Source organism: Hyla sarda, chromosome 3 (assembly GCF_029499605.1).
Source record: "Hyla sarda isolate aHylSar1 chromosome 3, aHylSar1.hap1, whole genome shotgun sequence".
Lineage (NCBI taxonomy): Eukaryota > Metazoa > Chordata > Amphibia > Anura > Hylidae > Hyla > Hyla sarda.
The window spans coordinates 69,027,537-69,049,601 of record NC_079191.1 but is presented as its reverse complement, the minus strand read 5'-3'; the positions used below and the strand labels follow the sequence as shown (position 1 = coordinate 69,049,601).

Sequence of the window (22,065 nt, the reverse complement as noted above, 5' to 3'; positions counted from 1 at the left end):
ACGACCCCTTCCTCAGTAGATAAAAGTGTGTAAGAAAAAAGGGATGCAGTCCTGTCTAAAAAGCCGGTCCACATGTGTTTCTTATTAAATTGCAATAAACGAAACCTGTGAAATGGACTACAAGGAGATGGATTTTCCTGACATACACAGCATAGTTGGTGTTCAGACCTAATTAACACTGATAAATCCATAAGAACAAACCACTGGCATCATATGCAATGAAACCATACAGAATATCTATTTAGAGATATAGAACATATATAGAATATGTTACATGAATCAATATTGATGGAGAAGAGTGAAACCAAGAAGTAATGTCCGCACTGCTGGCAGGTAGGTAGGGATCAGCAAGGATCAGTAACCATAGGTATTAGAAATTATCCTTTATTTTGTTCACACAACGCGTTTCTGGGCGTAAACCCTTTCATCATGCCTGATGCTTCCTGATCCTTGCTAATCCCTACCTACCTGCCAGTAGCGCTGACATCACTTCCCGGTTTCACTCTTCTCCTTCACCCTTGTTCAACGCTGATGCCTTCGGTGTGGGAAGCCGCAGCAGCTCGTATCTTCTTGAAATGCCCTTGTAAGTGTGCCTGGAATTTTCACAACCTCTCCAGGTGAGCACATTTACTTTATCCATGCACTTCTACCTTATGGTGCTGATCCCGCACAAGGAAACGCTTGTTGTTCATTTGTTTATGAATCAATATTGTCCTAAAATCTGAAAATAGCATGAAAATATCTATAAAATAGAAATAAAAATAACAATGGAAATAAAAATGTAGATAAAGATAAATAAAAATAAGTATAAATAAAAAAAAATATAAATAGGAAATAAAATAAAAATAGATATAAATAAATATAAAAATAAATAAAAATAATAAGATAAAAATGAAAATTAAAATTTTTTTGAATTTTCTTTTTCTTTTATTATATTTTTATTGTATTTTTATTGTTTTTCTTGTATTTTCATTTTCATTTTTTATTTTTATATTATTATTTTTATTTATTTATATCTATTTTTATTTTATTTCATATTTTTATTTATTTATATTTTTATCTACATTTTTATTTCCATTGTTATTTTTAATTCTATTTTATAGATATTTTCATGTTATTTTCAGATTTTAGGACAATGTTGATTCATAAACAAATGAACAACAAGCGTTTCCTTGTGCGGGATCAGCACCATAAGGTAGAAGTACATGGATAAAGGAAACGTGCTCACCTGGAAAGGTTGTGAAAATTCCAGGCACACTTACAAGGGCGTTTCAAGAATTCAATTTCTATTTTATAGATAGTTTCATGTTATTCCTCGGATGTCACTGAATTACAAGAGCTTTATGCTTATATCTTATATCCATCTAAATTTGGACTTACCTATTATAACATCTTAATGGGGTACTCCGGCCATAAGATGCCTGATCGCGAGGGTCCCGCTGCTGGGGACCCCCGTGATCTTGCACGCAGCACCCCGTTAGAATCATTCCTGGGAGCAATTTCGCTGCGGGTCTGATTACTGGCGATCACGGGGGCCGGAGCATTGTGACGTCGGGGCCGTGACGTCACAATGCTCCGGCCCCCGTGATCGCCAGTAATCAGACCCGGAGCGAACATGCTCCGGGGACTGATTCTAACGGGGGGCTGCGTGCAAGATCACGGGGGTCCCCAGCGGCGGGACCCCCGCGATCAGGCATCTTATCCCCTATCCTTTGGATAGGGGATAAGATGTCTTAGCGCCGTAGTACCCCTTTCAATGGACATTTACCATTGCAACCATTATCTGCTTGACTTAAAGGGGTACTCCGGTGAAAAACTTTTTTTTTTAAATCAACTGGTGCCAGAAAGTTAAACAGATTTGTAAATTACGTCTATTAAAAAAATCTTAATCCTTCCTGTACTTAAAAGCTGCTGAATACTACAGCAGAAATTCTTTTCTTTTTTAAACACAGAACGGTTTGCTGACATCACGAGCACAGTGCTCTCTGCTGACATCTCTGTCCATTTTAGGAACTGTCCAGAACAGCATATGTTTGCTATGTGGATTTCCTTTTACCCTGGACACCTCCTAAAATGGACAGAGATGTCAGCAGAGAGCACTGTGCTCATGATGTCAGCAGGCAGCTCTGTGTTTCAAACAGAAAAGAATTTCCACTGTAGTATTCAGCAGCTAATAAGTACATGAAGGATTACGAGTTTTTAATAGAAGTAATTTACAAATCTGTTTAACTTTCTGGCACCAGTTGATAAAAAAAAAAAAGTTTTTCACCGGAGTACCCCTTTAACATATCTCAAGATAGGTCACATCTATAGTGCCGATATTATATAGCATTTATTGCTGACAATGTAATATATAGCATCCACCACTAGGGCCCAGTGGTAGGAGGTTAAAGGGGTATTCCAGGCAAAAACTTTTTTTTATATATCAACTGGCTCCGGAAAGTTAAACAGATTTGTAAATTACTTCTATTAAAAAATCTTAATCCTTCCAATAGTTATTAGCTTCTGAAGTTTTCTGTCTAACTGCTCAAAGATGATGTCACGTCCAGGGAGCTGTGCGTGATGGGAAAATATCCCCATAGGAGCTGCACAGATCCTGGGATGTGAGTCATCAGAAAGCAGTTAGACAGAAAACAGCAACTCAACTTCAGAAGCTAATAACTATTGGAAGGATTAAGATTTTTTTTATAGAAGTAATTCACTAATCTGTTTAACTTTCCGGAGCCAGTTGATATATATATATATATATATATATATATATATATAAAATGTTTTGGCCTGGAATACCCCTTTAATTGGTGCTTTTTATTTTTATTATATTGTGTGTATATGGTTTTATTTGCCAATTTTATATTGCCTTGATAATAAAATATTTGCACATATTTATGCACATTCTGTCTCCAATTTATCATTATGCACCATATTGTATGGTGAGGTCTTTGAGGTGTGGTTAATAATTTACATTTATCTCATATCTATCTGCCTGTCTGTCTGTCTATCTAGTGTTTTTCATATTCAAAGCAGGCACAGCAGCACTCCAATTAGTGAAAAAGTAGTGGCTTTTATTCAGCAAAAAATGAACAGCGACGTTTCGGCTTGCTCTCCAAGCCTTTATCAAGCCTTGATAAAGGCTTGATAAAGGCTTGGAGAGCAAACCGAAACGTCGCTGTTTCATTTTTTGGTGAATAAAAGCCACTACTGTCACGATGCCGGCTGGCAGGTAGTGGATCCTCTGTGCCAGAGAGGGATTGGCGTGGACCGTGCTAGTGGACCGGTTCTAAGCCACTACTGGTTTTCACCAGAGCCCGCCGCAAAGCGGGATGGTCTTGCTGCGGCGGTAGTGACCAGGTCGTATCCACTAGCAACGGCTCACCTCTCTGGCTGCTGAAGATAGGCGCGGTACAAGGGAGTAGGCAGGAGCAAGGTCGGACGTAGCAGAAGGTCGGGGCAGGCAGCAAGGATCGTAGTCAGGGGCAACGGCAGAAGGTCTGGAACACAGGCTAGGAACACACAAGGAACGCTTTCACTGGCACTAAGGCAACAAGATCCGGCAAGGGAGTGCAAGGGAAGTGAGGTAATATAGGGAAGTGCACAGGTGATTACCCTAATTGGAACCACTGCGCCAATCAGCGGCGCAGTGGCCCTTTAAATCGCAGAGACCCGGCGCGCGCGCGCCCTAGGGAGCGGGGCCGCGCGCGCCGGGACAGAACAGACGGGGAGCGAGTCAGGTAGGGGAGCCGGGGTGCGCATCGCGAGCGGGCGCTACCCGCATCGCGAATCGCATCCCGGCTGGCAGCGGGATCGCAGCGCCCCGGGTCAGAGGACGTGACCGGAGCGCTGCAGCGGAGAGAGAGAAGCGAGCGCTCCGGGGAGGAGCGGGGACCCGGAGCGCTCGGCGTAACAGTACCCCCCCCCTTGGGTCTCCCCCTCTTCTTAGAGCCTGAGAACCTGAGGAGCAGACTTTTGTCTAGGATGTTGTCCTCAGGTTCCCAGGATCTCTCTTCAGGACCACAACCCTCCCAGTCCACTAAAAAAAAATTTTTTCCTCTGACCTTTTTGGCAGCTAAGATTTCCTTAACCGAGAAGATGTCCGAGGAGCCGGAAACAGGAGTGGGAGGAACAGATTTGGGAGAAAAACGGTTGAGGATGAGTGGTTTGAGAAGAGAGACGTGAAAGGCATTAGGGATACGAAGAGAAGGAGGAAGAAGAAGTTTATAAGAGACAGGATTAATTTGACGCAAAATTTTGAAAGGACCAAGATAGCGTGGTCCCAACTTGTAGCTAGGGACACGGAAGCGGACATATTTAGCGGAGAGCCATACCTTGTCTCCAGGGGAAAAAACGGGAGGAGCTCTTCTTTTCTTATCCGCGAATCTCTTCATGCGTGAAGAAGCCTGTAAGAGAGAATTTTGGGTCTCTCTCCATATGATGGAAAGGTCACGAGAAATTTCATCCACAGCGGGCAGACCAGAGGGCAAGGGAGTAGGGAGGGGGGGAAGAGGGTGACGGCCGTACACCACGAAAAATGGGGATTTGGAGGAAGATTCAGAGACCCTGAAGTTATACGAGAATTCGGCCCATGGGAGAAGATCTGCCCAGTCATCCTGGCGGGAGGAAACAAAATGTCGCAAATAATCACCCAAGATCTGGTTAATTCTTTCTACTTGTCCATTGGACTGGGGATGATATGCAGAAGAAAAATTTAATTTAATCTTGAGTTGTTTACAGAGAGCCCTCCAGAATTTAGACACGAATTGGACGCCTCTATCCGAGACAATCTGCGTAGGCAACCCGTGAAGACGAAAAATGTGTACAAAAAATTGTTTAGCCAACTGAGGCGCAGAAGGAAGACCAGGAAGAGAGATGAAATGTGCCATTTTGGAGAATCGATCAACGACCACCCAAATAACAGTGTTGCCACGGGAAGGGGGTAAATCAGTAATAAAGTCCATACCAATCAGAGACCAAGGCTGTTCGGGGACAGGCAGAGGATGAAGAAAACCAGCGGGCTTCTGGCGAGGAGTCTTATCCCGGGCACAGATAGTGCAGGCTCGCACAAAGTCCACAACATCCGTCTCCAGAGTCGGCCACCAATAGAAGCGGGAGATGAGTTGCACAGATTTCTTGATACCCGGATGACCTGCGAGATGGGAGGAGTGACCCCATTTGAGGATTCCGAGGCGTTGGCGAGGAGAAACAAAGGTCTTTCCTGGAGGGGTCTGCCTGATGGAGGCAGGAGAAGTGGAGATCAGGCAGTCAGGTGAAATGATGTGTTGCGGAGAGAGTTCAACTTCTGAGGCATCCGAGGAACGAGAGAGAGCATCGGCCCTAATGTTCTTATCGGCAGGACGAAAGTGAATCTCAAAATTAAATCGGGCAAAGAACAGAGACCACCGGGCCTGGCGAGGATTCAGCCGTTGGGCAGACTGGAGGTAGGAGAGGTTCTTGTGGTCGGTGTAGATAATAACAGGAGAACTTGATCCCTCCAGCAGATGCCTCCATTCCTCAAGTGCTAATTTAATGGCTAGAAGCTCTCGATCCCCGATGGAGTAGTTCCTCTCCGCTGGAGAGAAGGTCCTAGAGAAAAAACCACAAGTGACAGCATGCCCGGAAGAATTTTTTTGTAGGAGAACAGCTCCAGCTCCCACTGAGGAGGCATCAACCTCCAATAGGAAGGGTTTGGAAGGGTCAGGTCTGGAGAGGACGGGAGCCGAAGAAAAGGCAGACTTGAGTCGTTTAAAGGCGTCTTCTGCTTGAGGAGGCCAGGACTTGGGATCAGCATTTTTTTTGGTTAAAGCCACGATAGGAGCCACAATGGTAGAAAAATGTGGAATAAATTGCCTGTAATAATTGGCGAACCCCAAAAAGCGTTGGATAGCACGGAGTCCGGAGGGGCGTGGCCAATCTAAGACGGCAGAGAGTTTGTCTGGATCCATCTGTAGTCCCCGGCCAGAGACCAAATATCCTAGAAAAGGAAGAGATTGGCATTCAAACAGACATTTCTCGATTTTGGCATAGAGTTGGTTGTCACGAAGTCTCTGAAGAACCATACGGACATGCTGGCGGTGTTCTTCTAGATTGGCAGAAAAAATTAGGATATCGTCCAGATATACAACAACACAGGAGTATAACAGATCACGAAAAATTTCATTGACAAAGTCTTGGAAGACGGCAGGGGCGTTGCACAGGCCAAAGGGCATGACCAGATACTCAAAGTGTCCATCTCTGGTGTTAAATGCCGTTTTCCACTCGTCCCCCTCTCTGATGCGGATGAGGTTATAGGCGCCTCTTAAGTCCAATTTAGTAAAGATGTGGGCACCTTGGAGGCGATCAAAGAGTTCAGAGATGAGGGGTAAGGGGTAGCGGTTCTTAACCGTGATTTTATTAAGACCGCGGTAGTCAATGCAAGGACGTAGGGAGCCATCTTTTTTGGACACAAAGAAAAATCCGGCTCCGGCAGGGGAGGAGGATTTACGGATAAAGCCCTTTTTTAGATTCTCCTGGACGTATTCGGACATGGCAAGAGTCTCTGGGGCAGAGAGAGGATAAATTCTGCCCCGGGGTGGGGTAGTACCCGGGAGGAGGTCGATAGGGCAATCATAAGGCCTGTGAGGAGGTAGAGTCTCAGCTTGTTTTTTGCAGAAAACATCCGCGAAGTCCATATAGGCCTTAGGGAGACCGGTTACTGGAGGAACCACAGAGTTACGGCAAGGGTTACTGGGAACCGGGTTTAGACAGTTCTTGGAACAAGAGGACCCCCAACTCTTGATCTCCCCAGTGGACCAATCCAGGGTTGGGGAATGAAGTTGAAGCCAGGGAAGTCCAAGGAGAATCTCCGAGGTGCAATTGGGGAGGACCAAAAGTTCAATCCTCTCATGATGAGATCCGATGCTCATAAGAAGGGGCTCCGTGCGGAAACGTATGGTACAGTCCAATCTTTCATTATTTACACAATTGATGTAGAGGGGTCTGGCGAGACTGGTCACCGGGATGTTGAACCTGTTGACGAGAGAGGCCAAAATAAAATTTCCTGCAGATCCAGAGTCCAAGAAGGCCACTGTAGAGAAGGAGAAGGCAGAGGCAGACATCCGCACAGGCACAGTAAGACGTGGAGAAGCAGAGTAGACATCAAGGACTGTCTCACCTTTGTGCGGAGTCAGCGTACGTCTTTCCAGGCGGGGAGGACGGATAGGACAATCCCTCAGGAAGTGTTCGGTACTAGCACAGTACAGGCAGAGGTTCTCCATACGGCGTCGTGTCCTCTCTTGAGGTGCCAGGCGAGACCGGTCGACCTGCATAGCCTCCACGGCGGGAGGCACAGGAACAGATTGCAGGGGACCAGAGGAGAGAGGAGCCGAGGAGATGAAACGCCTCGTGCGAACAGAGTCCATATCTTGGCGGAGTTCCTGACGCCTTTCAGAAAAACGCATGTCAATGCGAGTGGCTAGGTGAATAAGTTCATGTAGATTAGCAGGAATTTCTCGTGCGGCCAGAACATCTTTAATGTTGCTGGATAGGCCTTTTTTGAAGGTCGCGCAGAGGGCCTCATTATTCCAGGACAATTCTGAAGCAAGTGTACGGAATTGTACGGCATACTCGCCAACGGAAGAATTACCCTGGACCAGGTTCAACAGGGCAGTCTCAGCAGAAGAGGCTCGGGCAGGTTCCTCAAAGACACTTCGGATTTCCGAGAAGAAGGAGTGTACAGAGGCAGTGACGGGGTCATTGCGGTCCCAGAGCGGTGTGGCCCATGACAGGGCTTTTCCGGACAGAAGACTGACTACGAAAGCCACCTTAGACCTTTCAGTGGGAAACAGGTCCGACATCATCTCCAGATGCAGGGAACATTGGGAAAGAAAGCCACGGCAAAACTTAGAGTCCCCATCAAATTTATCCGGCAAGGATAAGCGTATCCCAGGAGCGGCCACTCGCTGCGGAGGAGGTGCAGGAGCTGGCGGAGGAGATGACTGCTGAAGCTGTGGTAGTAACTGTTGTAGCATAACGGTCAGTTGAGACAGCTGTTGGCCTTGTTGCGCTATCTGTTGTGACTGCTGGGCGACCACCGTGGTGAGGTCAGCGACAACTGGCAGAGGAACTTCAGCGGGATCCATGGCCGGATCTACTGTCACGATGCCGGCTGGCAGGTAGTGGATCCTCTGTGCCAGAGAGGGATTGGCGTGGACCGTGCTAGTGGACCGGTTCTAAGCCACTACTGGTTTTCACCAGAGCCCGCCGCAAAGCGGGATGGTCTTGCTGCGGCGGTAGTGACCAGGTCGTATCCACTAGCAACGGCTCACCTCTCTGGCTGCTGAAGATAGGCGCGGTACAAGGGAGTAGGCAGGAGCAAGGTCGGACGTAGCAGAAGGTCGGGGCAGGCAGCAAGGATCGTAGTCAGGGGCAACGGCAGAAGGTCTGGAACACAGGCTAGGAACACACAAGGAACGCTTTCACTGGCACTAAGGCAACAAGATCCGGCAAGGGAGTGCAAGGGAAGTGAGGTAATATAGGGAAGTGCACAGGTGATTACCCTAATTGGAACCACTGCGCCAATCAGCGGCGCAGTGGCCCTTTAAATCGCAGAGACCCGGCGCGCGCGCGCCCTAGGGAGCGGGGCCGCGCGCGCCGGGACAGAACAGACGGGGAGCGAGTCAGGTAGGGGAGCCGGGGTGCGCATCGCGAGCGGGCGCTACCCGCATCGCGAATCGCATCCCGGCTGGCAGCGGGATCGCAGCGCCCCGGGTCAGAGGACGTGACCGGAGCGCTGCAGCGGAGAGAGAGAAGCGAGCGCTCCGGGGAGGAGCGGGGACCCGGAGCGCTCGGCGTAACAACTACTTTTTCACTAATTAGAGTGCTGCTGTGCCTGCTTTGAATATTTAAGACGGGACCTGTGACCAAGGTCTAACCTCAGCTTGCACCCACCGACTAACTTCAGTGCGCTGCTCTAACTGCTCGCCTTAGTGTTTTTCATATCTATCTCTCTATCTATGTTTGCCTCTCCTTTTTTTATTTTTGTCCCTTCTATAATATTGATTTATTTATCTGTGTATGTTACCTTTCTGGCATTATATTTGAGTACATTGATGTAATTTCTATTCCATGATGTACCCTATGGTCCTGTACATTCTAAAAAATGTCGGTGTTGTGTAATGCAAAAACTTTACTTATATTTTGATATTTTAGTAAGTTCAACGTATTCTAATTAAAGGGGTACTAGACTGGAAAACATTTTTTTTTTTTAATCAACTGGTGCCAGAAAGTTAAAAAGATTTGTAAATGACTTCTATTTAAAAATCTTAATCCTTCCATTACTTATCAGCTGCTATATTCTCCACAGGAAGTTCTTTTCTTTTTTAATTCCCTTTCTGTCTGACCACAGTTCTCTTCTGACACCTCTGTCCACTTTAGGAACTGTCCGGAGTACAAGCAAATCCCCATAGCAAACCTATTCTGCTCTGGACAGATCCTAAAATGGACAGAGGTGTCAGCAGAGAGCACTGTGGTCAGACAGAAAGGAAATTCAAAAAGAAAATAACTTCCTGTGGAGAATATAGCAGCTGATAAGTACTGGAAGGATTAAGATTTTTTTAAATATAAGTAACTTAAAAATCTGTTTATCTCTCTGGCACCAGTTTCAGTGGAGTACCCCTTTTATAAGTTAGAAAATGTTTTCAAAGTTTCCCTCAAACTTAACCAACAATGGATTGCCGGTTCTATTTAAAAATGTTTGTAAATTTTTTTATCTATGTATATATTCTTGACTGACTATGTTACCTTACCTATAATGCATTTTTATTATTTAATTTATTAGTTTAATTGATTCATATTTAGAACTTTTAGTTATCTGAAATGGAAAATCAGTTAAACGTCAATTTAAAAAAAAAAAAAAAAGGTTCCCTAAAACTTCACCAACAATCTATTGTCAGTACGGTGAGGAATTGTCGGTTTTGGTTGTCAGCCGACAAGGTGTTACACTGGACAGTTGTCAGACATCTGTGACCATCAGCACTGGAATCATCACAACACTTTTGCCATATTTACATTAGGCAATATGGCAGTAACGTTCCTAGTGATGCTGCTGTGTAAGCAGGGACACCACCATTGTTTTGTGTTGTATTTTACCTATGAATATTTTACCTTTCATTATATAAGACCCTTCTGTGCAGAATGCCACTACCATAAGAACAGCAATAGTCATCATGTAGGCTGTTGGTTCTAAACTGGTGGACCGAGGTGTGAAACCGAACCAGGGACACTAGTTGTCCGGTACCTGCAGACCTATTGGCATACTTGTATTAGAGGAGGGCAGAGTCTGTTCCACTATACCTGTAAATGGTCTGGGTTTGAATTAATTTTAGGGTCTGGTTTGGGGTTTGATAGAGTTCAGGGGTTTTATCTGGAGATTTAATGGGTTTCAGGTTTCATACTGGGGTCTAAGTGAGTTTGAGGGCCTGAATAAGTTTAGGGTTCCTATCTGGGATCTGAATAAGTTTATGGTTCTGTTCTTGAGTCTGAATGAGTTGAAGGGGTACTCCGCTGCTCAGGTTCGGAACAAACTGTTCCGACCGCTGGAGCCGGCGCCGGGAGCTCGGGACATCATAGCCCCGCCCCCTCATGACATCACGCCCCGCCCCCTCAATGCAAGTCTATGGGAGGGGCGTGGCATCTGTCACGCCCCTCCCATAGACTTGCATTGAGGGGGCGGGGCTATGACGTCACGAGCTCCCAGTGCCGTCTCCAGCGTTTGGAACGGTTTGTTCCAGACGCTTAGCAGCGGAGTACCCCTTTAAGGGTTTTGATCTTGGGCCTGAATGAGTTAAGTGTTCTGATCTGGGTCTTAATGAGTTTAGGGATCTCATCTGGGGTCTAAATGAATTTATGGGTTTTCCCACTAATAGTAATAAACATTCCAATTAATAATTTTATGAAGTTTGTGAAACTTAAAAAAAAAAAAAAAAGCACAACATTTTTACTGTTGTTGTTTATCTCGGACCTCCACCTGACCTCCAAACCCAGGTAAGCAGACCCTTCTAAAATTAGGCCCCCGATCAAAACACCACCTTGATATTTGTAGGAACTTCTACTACGTAATTCTACTACGTAACTTTTCAGAAATCTTCCTAATAATTTCTCTTTAAATTATTTTCCTTAGGTTTTGAAATCCATTCTGCTCTTTCCAACTATTGAGAGGATGGCAGAGTCACCCCAGGGCAAGTTAGTGACGCCATGGTTATGTAACTTGCGGTATGTGGTGTACATGCCTCTGTATCTACTTTCCTTCTTACCAGAATTCATGAAGACTTTTCTGGTGAAGTTAGCCCTGCATGGCTTAAAGTCCGTGGATGAACCCTTACTGGTGGCCGCACTGAACCTGTTCAACATTGAGTGTGCCGGTAGGTGTGCTCTTCACTATTACTTACTACAGTACCCAGCATTTTGAGGTGTAGATAAAAACCTACCTATGGTTTATTATTTTGCCATGATTAAAGTGGTTATCCAGCATAAGGTGATTTTAGTACGTACCTGGCAGACAGTAATGGACATGCTTAGGAGGGATCTGCGCTTGTCTTGGGCTAAATGGCTATGTTGTCAGATTACCATAACACTGTGGCTAGCTATTTGTGAACTGGTATTTCCTGTTTTCAGTTTTCTTGTTTGCCTACAAATCCCATGATACCATTTTCCTCCTTCCCACACATGAGCTACCCCACCCATTGAAACATAAATGAGCTGCAGACCTGTGGTTTTCAATCAGGGTGTCCCCAGCTGTTGCATTAGTTGCAGATTGATCCCTCCACCCACTGAAGCAGACAGGCTTCCTGTCATCAGCTGACTAGTGAGTCAGGTCTCGACCGCATTGCAAGCTGGGAAAAATCTGAGACAGCAGTCATTTTGTATGCTGGTAAAAATAAATATTGGGATGAAAATCACAGAAGAATTGTGAGAAAACCGTCACACACAGGTACAGACACTATATTATGAACTACACTAACTTTACAGCCCCTGTAGCATAGTCAAATAAAAAAAATTCCTGTATTACCTTTTTAAGTAATATTTGCTGAAGGTAGATCTCTGCTTTCTGCCAGTGAGGTTTGAAACCGGTGTGCATCCTGTAATAATCCAAAAAGTGTCCTACTCATTACTCTATGGCGATTAGAGCTCCTTTTTTGTAATGTGATACCACCTGTCTGGTTATCCCTTGGTCAGGACAGCTTTTTATCTTTTGGAAGTAACAATGAAGGTTTCTCTTTTTAATATCAACAAATATGTTTCATTTACTTAAAAAGTACCTGTGGCCATTATTGCATTATCATTAAATAGCTCAGGATATCCTGATCACACACCTTTTTAGGGTTCCTTGATATGCCTGATCTACCATTCCTGAGATATTAGGGTTTATAATTTGTCTGACCGTTCAGGGAATTAGTCAAATGGGTGTGAACTTAAGTTTAATAATGGCAGTGAATATTCGGTTATGTGCAGGATTATACAGTCAGCGGGTGTATTAGCAATACATACCCCTCATTGTACAACATTCACTCCCCCTGGCTGTATATATTGTTACTGATTAAAGTTAAATACCTTATGTAATACGGTGGTCTGAATTTTTTGGACTATTTAATAAAGAAAACAGCCCCTGAAAATCCACCACTAGGGGTCCCAATACCTACTGGAACACTAACCAGTCCTGCAGCAGCATCAGGCTTGTCCATGAGTTATGGACAAGAGATGACTCATGGACAAGGCTGCATGAGCAGACACACCAATCACCTCCCACCACCACAAGGGAGGACACACCCCTTCCCCTGAGAGGATTTCTAACACTGTGAGCTAATAAAAAGAGAGATTTTTATAGTAAGTATAGTTGATAAAGGCAAAAAAAGATGATTAGGTACTGAGTAACATATTTTTTTTTTTTGGGGGGGGGGGGAGATCTGGCAGGTACGCTTAAAAATTTCGCCCATCTGACTGAATCCCCCCTGAATTGTCACACAAATTATAAACCCTCATATCTCAGGAACGGAAGGGTGTATAAAAAAATCTGTAAAAAGTTATGTGATCATGGTGTCCTACGCTATTCAATGATGAGGCACTCAAATTTTTTCGAGTTGGCCACAGGTTTTCTTTAATACTGGAATTATTTTTAATTTTCATACTTGGACCTTGGAAGCTCTAGACCAGGGGTCCTCAAACTAGAGCCCGCTGGCCACATGCGGCCCGCGGAGCGCATTTACCTGGCCCGCCGGGTGTTTTTGCCTGAGGACATCCCTGTGTTCCGAAAGATGCTTTCGGATCACAAGGATGCCTCTGTGAAGTCCCTGCGGCCCGCGTTTACTTAAAAAACGCGGGGACCGCCGGGAGCAGGCGCACGCAGCGACGTCACTTACGTCCCATGCGTGCACCCATGGCAACCGAGCGCGGAGCAGCGGAGAAGAAGAGAAGAAGCAAGGACGCGCGCACTGGTAGTAGGTAAGTGTTTACCAGCGGCGCGTCCCTTCGGTGTTCTGACCACCGATCCTCCGGTCCTGCTATTTCCGGAGCGGTGGTCGGAACACTGAAATGGGTCAGTACACAGGCATACAGCCTCCAGCCATACTGTATGGATGGAGGCTGTATGCCTGTGGGGGAACATACTGCCAACGTAATTTGGGGGACTATACTGCCAGCCTAATGTGGGGGACTATACTGCACCTAATGTGGGGGAACATACTGCACCTAATGTGGGGGGAACATACTGCACCTAATGTGGGGGGACTATACTGCACCTAATGTGGGGGAACATACTGCACCTAATGTGGGGGAACATACTGCACCTAATGTGGGGGAACATACTGCCAGCCTAATGTGGGGGACTATACTGCACCTAATGTGGGGGAACATACTGCACTTAATGTGGGGGAACTATACTGCCCACGTAATTTGGGGGACTATACTGCCAGCCTAATGTTGGGGACTATACTGCACCTAATGTGGGGGAACATACTGCACCTAATGTGAGGGACTATACTGCCAACGTAATTTGGGGGACTATACTGCCAGCCTAATGTGGGGGAACTATACTGCCAACCTAATGTGGGGGAACTATACTGCCAGCCTAATGTGGGGGACTATATTGCACCTAATGTGGGGGAACTATACTGCCAGCCTAATGTGGGGGACTATATTGCACCTAATGTGGGGGGACTATACTGCCAACGCAATGTGGGGGACTATATTGCACCTAATGTGGGGGAACATACTGCCATTGTAATGTGGGGGACTATATTGCACCTAATGTGGGGGAACTATACTGCCAGCCTAATGTGGGGGACTATATTGCACCTAATGTGGGGGGACTATACTGCCAACGTTATGTGGGGGAACATACTGCCAACGTAATGTGGGGGACTATATTGCACCTAATGTGGGGGAACTATACTGCCAGCCTAATGTGGGGGACTATATTGCACCTAATGTGGGGGAACATACTGCAAGCCTAATGTGGTGGACTATATTGCACCTAATGTGGGGGGACTATACTGCACCTAATGTGGGGGACCTACAACCTAATGTGGGTGAACTATACTTCACCTAATGTGGGGGGGGGGGGAACTACAATCTAATGTAGGGGAATTAATACCTAATGTGGGGGAACTATATTGCCAACCTAATATGGGGGAAGTATACTGCACCTAATGTGGGGGAATTGTACTGCACCTAATGTGGGGGAATTGTACTGCACCTAATGTGGGGGAACTGTACTGCCAACCCTAATGTGGGGGAACTGTACTGCCAACCCTAATGTGGGGGAACTATACTGCACCTAATGTGGGGGAACTGTACTGCCAGCCTAATGTGGGGGACTATATTGCACCTAATGTGGGGGGACTATACTGCCAACGTAATGTGGGGGACTATATTGCACCTAATGTGGGGGAACATACTGCCAACGTAATGGGGGGGACTATATTGCACCTAATGTGGGGGAACTATACTGCCAGCCTAATGTGGGGGACTATATTGCACCTAATGTGGGGGAACTACAACCTAATGTGGGTGAACTATACTGCACCTAATGTTAGTAGGATCTACAACCTAATGTAGGGGAACTACTACCTAATGTGGGGGAACTATACTGCCAACCAAATATGGGGGAAGTATACTGCACCTAATGTGGGGGAATTGTACTGCACCTAATGTGGGGGAATTGTACTGCACCTAATGTGGGAGAATTGTACTGCACCTAATGTGGGGAATTGTACTGCACCTAATGTGGGGGAATTGTACTGCACCTAATGTGGGGGGAACTGTACTGCCAACCCTAATGTTGGGGAACGGTACTGCCAACCCTAATGTTGGGGAACGGTACTGCCAACCCTAATGTGGGGGAACTGTACTGCCAACCCTAATGTGGCGGAACTGTACTGCCAACCCTAATGTGGGGGAACTACAACCTAATGTGGGGGGATCTATACTGCCAACCTAATGTGGGGGGAACTGTGCTGTGTACTTAACAAGTGGTAGTCCACTAATAAGATATATAAGTGTGCATAGGAATTTATTCATGTTTTGTTATCTATAGTCCGGCCCTCCAACGGTCTGAGGAACCGTGAACTGGCCCCCTGTTTAAAAAGTTTGAGGACCCCTGCTCTAGACTATTGGATGATGATGACAGACAGATCCTCTATGCTACACCACACAGGAGAGATCCTCTACTACACCACACAGGACAGATCCTCTATACTACACCACACAGGAGAGATCCTCTATACTACACCACACAGGACAGATCCCTCTATACTACACCACACAGGAGAGATCCTCTATACTACACCACACAGGACAGATCCCTCTATACTACACCACACAGGAGAGATCCTCTATACTACACCACACAGGACACATCCTCTATACTACACCACACAGGAGAGATCCTCTATACTACACCACACAGGACACATCCTCTATACTACACCACACAGGAGAGATCCTCTATACTACACCACACAGGAAAGATCCTCTATACTACACCACACAGGACACATCCTCTATACTACACCACACAGGAGAGATCCTCTATACTACACCACACAGGACAGATCCTCTATACTACACCACACAGGAGAGATCCTCTATACTACACCACACGGGACAGATCCTCTATACTACACCACACAGGAGAGATCCTCTATACTACACCACACAGGACACATCCTCTATACTACACCACACAGGAGAGATCCTCTATACTACACCACACAGGAAAGATCCTCTATACTACACCACACAGGACACATCCTCTATACTACACCACACAGGACAGATCCCTCTATACTACACCACACAGGAGAGATCCTCTATACTACACCACACAGGACAGATCCTCTATACTACACCACACAGGAAAGATCCTCTATACTACACCACACGGGACAGATCCTCTATACTACACCACACAGGAGAGATCCTCTACTACACCACACAGGAAAGATCCTCTATACTACACCACATAGGACAGATTCTTTATACTGCACCTCACGGGACAGATCCTTTATACTACACCACACAGGACAGATCCTCTATACTACACCACACAGGACAGATCCTCTATACTACACCACACAGGACAGATCCTCTATACTACACCACACAGGACAGATCCTCTATACTACACCACACAGGACACATCCTCTATACTACACCACACAGGACAGATCCCTCTATACTACACCACACAGGAGAGATCCTCTATACTACACCACACAGGACACATCCTCTATACTACACCACACAGGAGAGATCCTCTATACTACATCACACAGGAAAGATCCTCTATACTACACCACACAGGAAAGATCCTCTATACTACCCCACACAGGAGAGATCCTCTACTACACCACACAGGAAAGATCCTCTATACTACACCACATAGGACAGATTCTTTATACTGCACCTCACGGGACAGATCCTTTGTACTACACCACACAGGAGATATCCTCTATACTACACCACACAGGACAGATCCTCTATACTACACCACACAGGAGAGATTCTCTATACTACACCACACAGGACAGATCCTCTATACTACACCACACAGGAGAGATCCTCTATACTACACCACACAGGAGAGATCCTCTATACTACACCACACAGGACAGATCCCTCTATACTACACCACACAGGACACATCCTCTATACTACACCACACAGGACAGATCCCTCTATACTACACCACACAGGACAGATCCCTCTATACTACACCACACAGGACAGATCCCTCTATACTACACCACACAGGACAGATCCTCTTTACTACACCACACAGGACAGATGCATCTATACTACACCACACAGGAGAGATCCTCTATACTACACCACACAGGACACATCCTCTATACTACACCACACAGGAGATATCCTCTATACTACACCAGACAGTACAGATCCCCTATACTAAACCACACAGGACAGATCCTCTATACTACACCACACAGGAGAAATCCTCTATACTACACCACACAGGAGAGATCCTCTATACTACACCACACAGGAGATATCCTCTATACTACACCACACAGAACAGATCCTGTATACTACACCACACAGGAGAGATCCTCTATACTACACCACACAGGAGAGATCCTCTATACTACACCACACAGGATAGATCCTCTATACTACACCACACAGGAGAGATCCTCTATACTACACCACACAGGAGAGATCCTCTGTACTACACCACACAGAACAGATCCTCTATACTACACCACACTGGAAAGATCCTCTGTACTACACCACAGAGGACAGATCCTCTATACTACACCACACAGGACAGATCCTCTATACTACACCACACAGGAGAGATCCCTCTATACTACACCACACAGGAAAGATCCTCTATACTACACCACACAGGAGAGATCCTCTATACTACACCACACATGAGAGATCCTCTATACTACACCACACAGTACAGATCCTCTGTATTACACCACACAGGAGAGATCCTCTATACTACACCACACAGTACAGATCCTCTGTATTACACCACAGAGGACAGATCCTTTATACTACACCAGACAGGACAGATCCTCTATACTACACACACCACACAGGAGAGATCCTCTGTACTACACCACACAGAACAGATCCTCTATACTACACCACACAGGAAAGATCCTCTGTACTACACCACAGAGGACAGATCCTCTATACTACACCACACAGGACAGATCCTCTATACTACACCACACAGGACAGATCCTCTATACTACACCACACAGGAGAGATCCCTCTATACTACACCACACACGACAGTTCCTCTATACTACACACACCACACAGGAGAGATCCTCTATAGTACACCACACAGGACAGATCCTCTATAGTACACCACACAGGACAGATCCTCTATACTACACCACACAGGAGAGATCCTCTATACTACACCACACAGGAGAGATCTTCTATACTACACCTCACAGGACAGATCCCTCTATACTACACCACACAGGACAGATCCTCTATACTACACCACACAGGAGAGATCCTCTATACTATACCACACAGTACAGATCCTCTGTATTACACCACAGAGGACAGATCCTTTATACTACACCAGACAGGACAGATCCTCTATACTACACCACACAGGACAGATCCTCTATACTACACCACACAGGAGAGATTATCTATACCACAGCACACAGGACAGATCCTCTATACTACACCACACAGGAAAGATCCTCTATACTACACCCCACAGGAGAGATCCTCTATACTACACCACACAGGAGAGATCCCTCTATACTACACCACACAGGAGAGATCCTCTATACTACACAACACATGACAGATCCCTCTATACTACACCACACAGGAGAGATCCTCTATACTACACCACACAGGACAGATCCTCTATACTACACCACACAGGACAGATCCCTCTATACTACACCACACAGGACAGATCCTCTATACTACACCACACAGAACAGATCCTCTATACTACACCACACAGTACAGATCCTCTGTATTACACCACAGAGGACAGATCCTTTATACTACACCAGACAGGACAGATCCTCTATACTACACCACACAGGACAGATCCTCTATACTACACCACACAGGAAAGATCCTCTATACTACACCCCACAGGAGAGATCCTCTATACTACACCACACAGGAGAGATCCCTCTATACTACACCACACAGGAGAGATCCTCTATACTACACAACACATGACAGATCCCTCTATACTACACCACACAGGAGAGATCCTCTATACTACACCACACAGGACAGATCCTCTATACTACACCATACAGGACAGATCCCTCTATACTACACCACACAGGACAGATCCTCTATACTACACCACACAGAACAGATCCTCTATACTACACCACACAGGACAGATCCTCTATACTACACCACACAGGACAGATCCTCTATACTACACCACACAGGACAGATCCTCTATACTACACCACACAGGAAAGATCCTCTTTACTACACCACACAGGACAGATCCTCTATACTACACCACACAGGACAGATCCTCTATACTACACCACACAGGACAGATCCTCTATACTACACCACACAGGAGAGATCCCTCTATACTACACCACACAGGACAGATCCTCTATACTACACCACACAGGACAGATCCTCTATACTACACCACACAGGAGAAATCCTCTATATCACACCACACAGGAGATATCCTCTATACTACACCACACAGGAGAGATCCCCTATACTACACCACACAGAACAGATCTTCTATACTACACCACACAGGAGAGATCCTCTATACTACACCACACAGGAGAGATCCTCTATACTACACCACACAGGAGAGATCCCTCTATACTACACCACACAGGACAGATCCTCTATACTACACCACACAGGAGAGATCCTCTATACTACACCACACAGGAGAGATCCTCTATACTACACCACACAGGACAGATCCTCTATACTACACCACACAGGAGAGATCCCTCTATACTACACCACACAGGAGAGATCCCTCTATACTACACCACACAGGACAGATCCTCTATACTACACCACACAGGAGAGATCCTCTATACTACACCACACAGGAGAGATCCTCTATACTACACCACACAGGACAGATCCTCTATACTACACCACACAGGACACATCCTCTATACTACACCACACAGGAGAGATCCTCTATACTACACCACACAGGAGAGATCCTCTATACTACACCACACAGGAGAGATCCCTCTATACTACACCACACAGGAGAGATCCCCTATTCTACACCACACAGAACAGATCCTCTATACTACACCACACAGGACAGATCCTCTATACTACACCACACAGGAGAGATCCTCTATACTACATCACACAGGAGAGATCCTCTATACTACACCACACAGGACAGATCCTCTATACTACACCACACAGGACAGATCCTCTATACTACACCACACAGGAGAGATCCTCTATACTACACCACACAGGAGAGATCCTCTATACTACACCACACAGGACAGATCCTCTATACTACACCACACAGGACACATCCTCTATACTACACCACACAGGAGAGATCCTCTATACTACACCACACAGGACAGATCCTCTATACTACACCACACAGGAGATATCCTCTATACTACACCACACAGGAGAGATCCCCTATTCTACACCACACAGAACAGATCCTCTATACTACACCACACAGGAGAGATCCTCTATACTACACCACACAGGAGAGATTCTATATACCACACCACACAGGAGAGATCCTCTATACTACACCACACAGGACAGATCCTCTATACTACACCACACAGGACACATCCTCTATACTACACCACACAGGAGAGATCCTCTATACTACACTACACAGGACAGATCCCTCTATACTACACCACACAGGACAGATTCTCTATACTACACCACACAGGACAGATCCTCTATACTACACCACACAGGAGAGATCCCTCTATACTACACCACACAGGAGAGATCCCTCTATACTACACCACACAGGACAGATCCTCTATACTACACCACACAGGAGAGATCCTCTATACTACACCACACAGGAGAGATCCTCTATACTACACCACACAGGACAGATCCTCTATACTACACCACACAGGACACATCCTCTATACTACACCACACAGGAGAGATCCTCTATACTACACCACACAGGAGAGATCCTCTATACTACACCACACAGGAGAGATCCCTCTATACTACACCACACAGGAGAGATCCCCTATTCTACACCACACAGAACAGATCCTCTATACTACACCACACAGGACAGATCCTCTATACTACACCACACAGGAGAGATCCTCTATACTACATCACACAGGAGAGATCCTCTATACTACACCACACAGGACAGATCCTCTATACTACACCACACAGGACAGATCCTCTATACTACACCACACAGGAGAGATCCTCTATACTACACCACACAGGAGAGATCCTCTATACTACACCACACAGGACAGATCCTCTATACTACACCACACAGGACACATCCTCTATACTACACCACACAGGAGAGATCCTCTATACTACACCACACAGGACAGATCCTCTATACTACACCACACAGGAGATATCCTCTATACTACACCACACAGGAGAGATCCCCTATTCTACACCACACAGAACAGATCCTCTATACTACACCACACAGGAGAGATCCTCTATACTACACCACACAGGAGAGATTCTATATACCACACCACACAGGAGAGATCCTCTATACTACACCACACAGGACAGATCCTCTATACTACACCACACAGGACACATCCTCTATACTACACCACACAGGAGAGATCCTCTATACTACACTACACAGGACAGATCCCTCTATACTACACCACACAGGACAGATTCTCTATACTACACCACACAGGACAGATCCTCTATACCACACCACAGGAGTGGCACAAGTTTATCAGCTAAGGAACAAACAAACATGGTTTTGTAACACTCTGTTGGGAGATAAATTTATATGCTATATGTGAACACCGAGTGGCTGTTATGTGTTAAAAG

At 45.8% G+C, this 22,065-nt stretch overlaps 1 protein-coding gene across 5 annotated transcripts in view; it reads left to right on the top strand.

Annotated features, from left to right (window-relative positions):
- The window catches only part of LDAH (lipid droplet associated hydrolase), a 289,096-nt gene that overhangs the window by 197,021 nt on the left and 70,010 nt on the right, over window positions 1-22,065 (top strand). For all 5 annotated transcript variants that reach the window (XM_056564283.1, XM_056564282.1, XM_056564285.1 and 2 more), the window contains one exon: window positions 11,150-11,390. In XM_056564283.1, coding sequence (XP_056420258.1) covers window positions 11,150-11,390 — 241 coding nt within the window. The remainder of the gene's footprint in view (window positions 1-11,149; window positions 11,391-22,065) is intronic.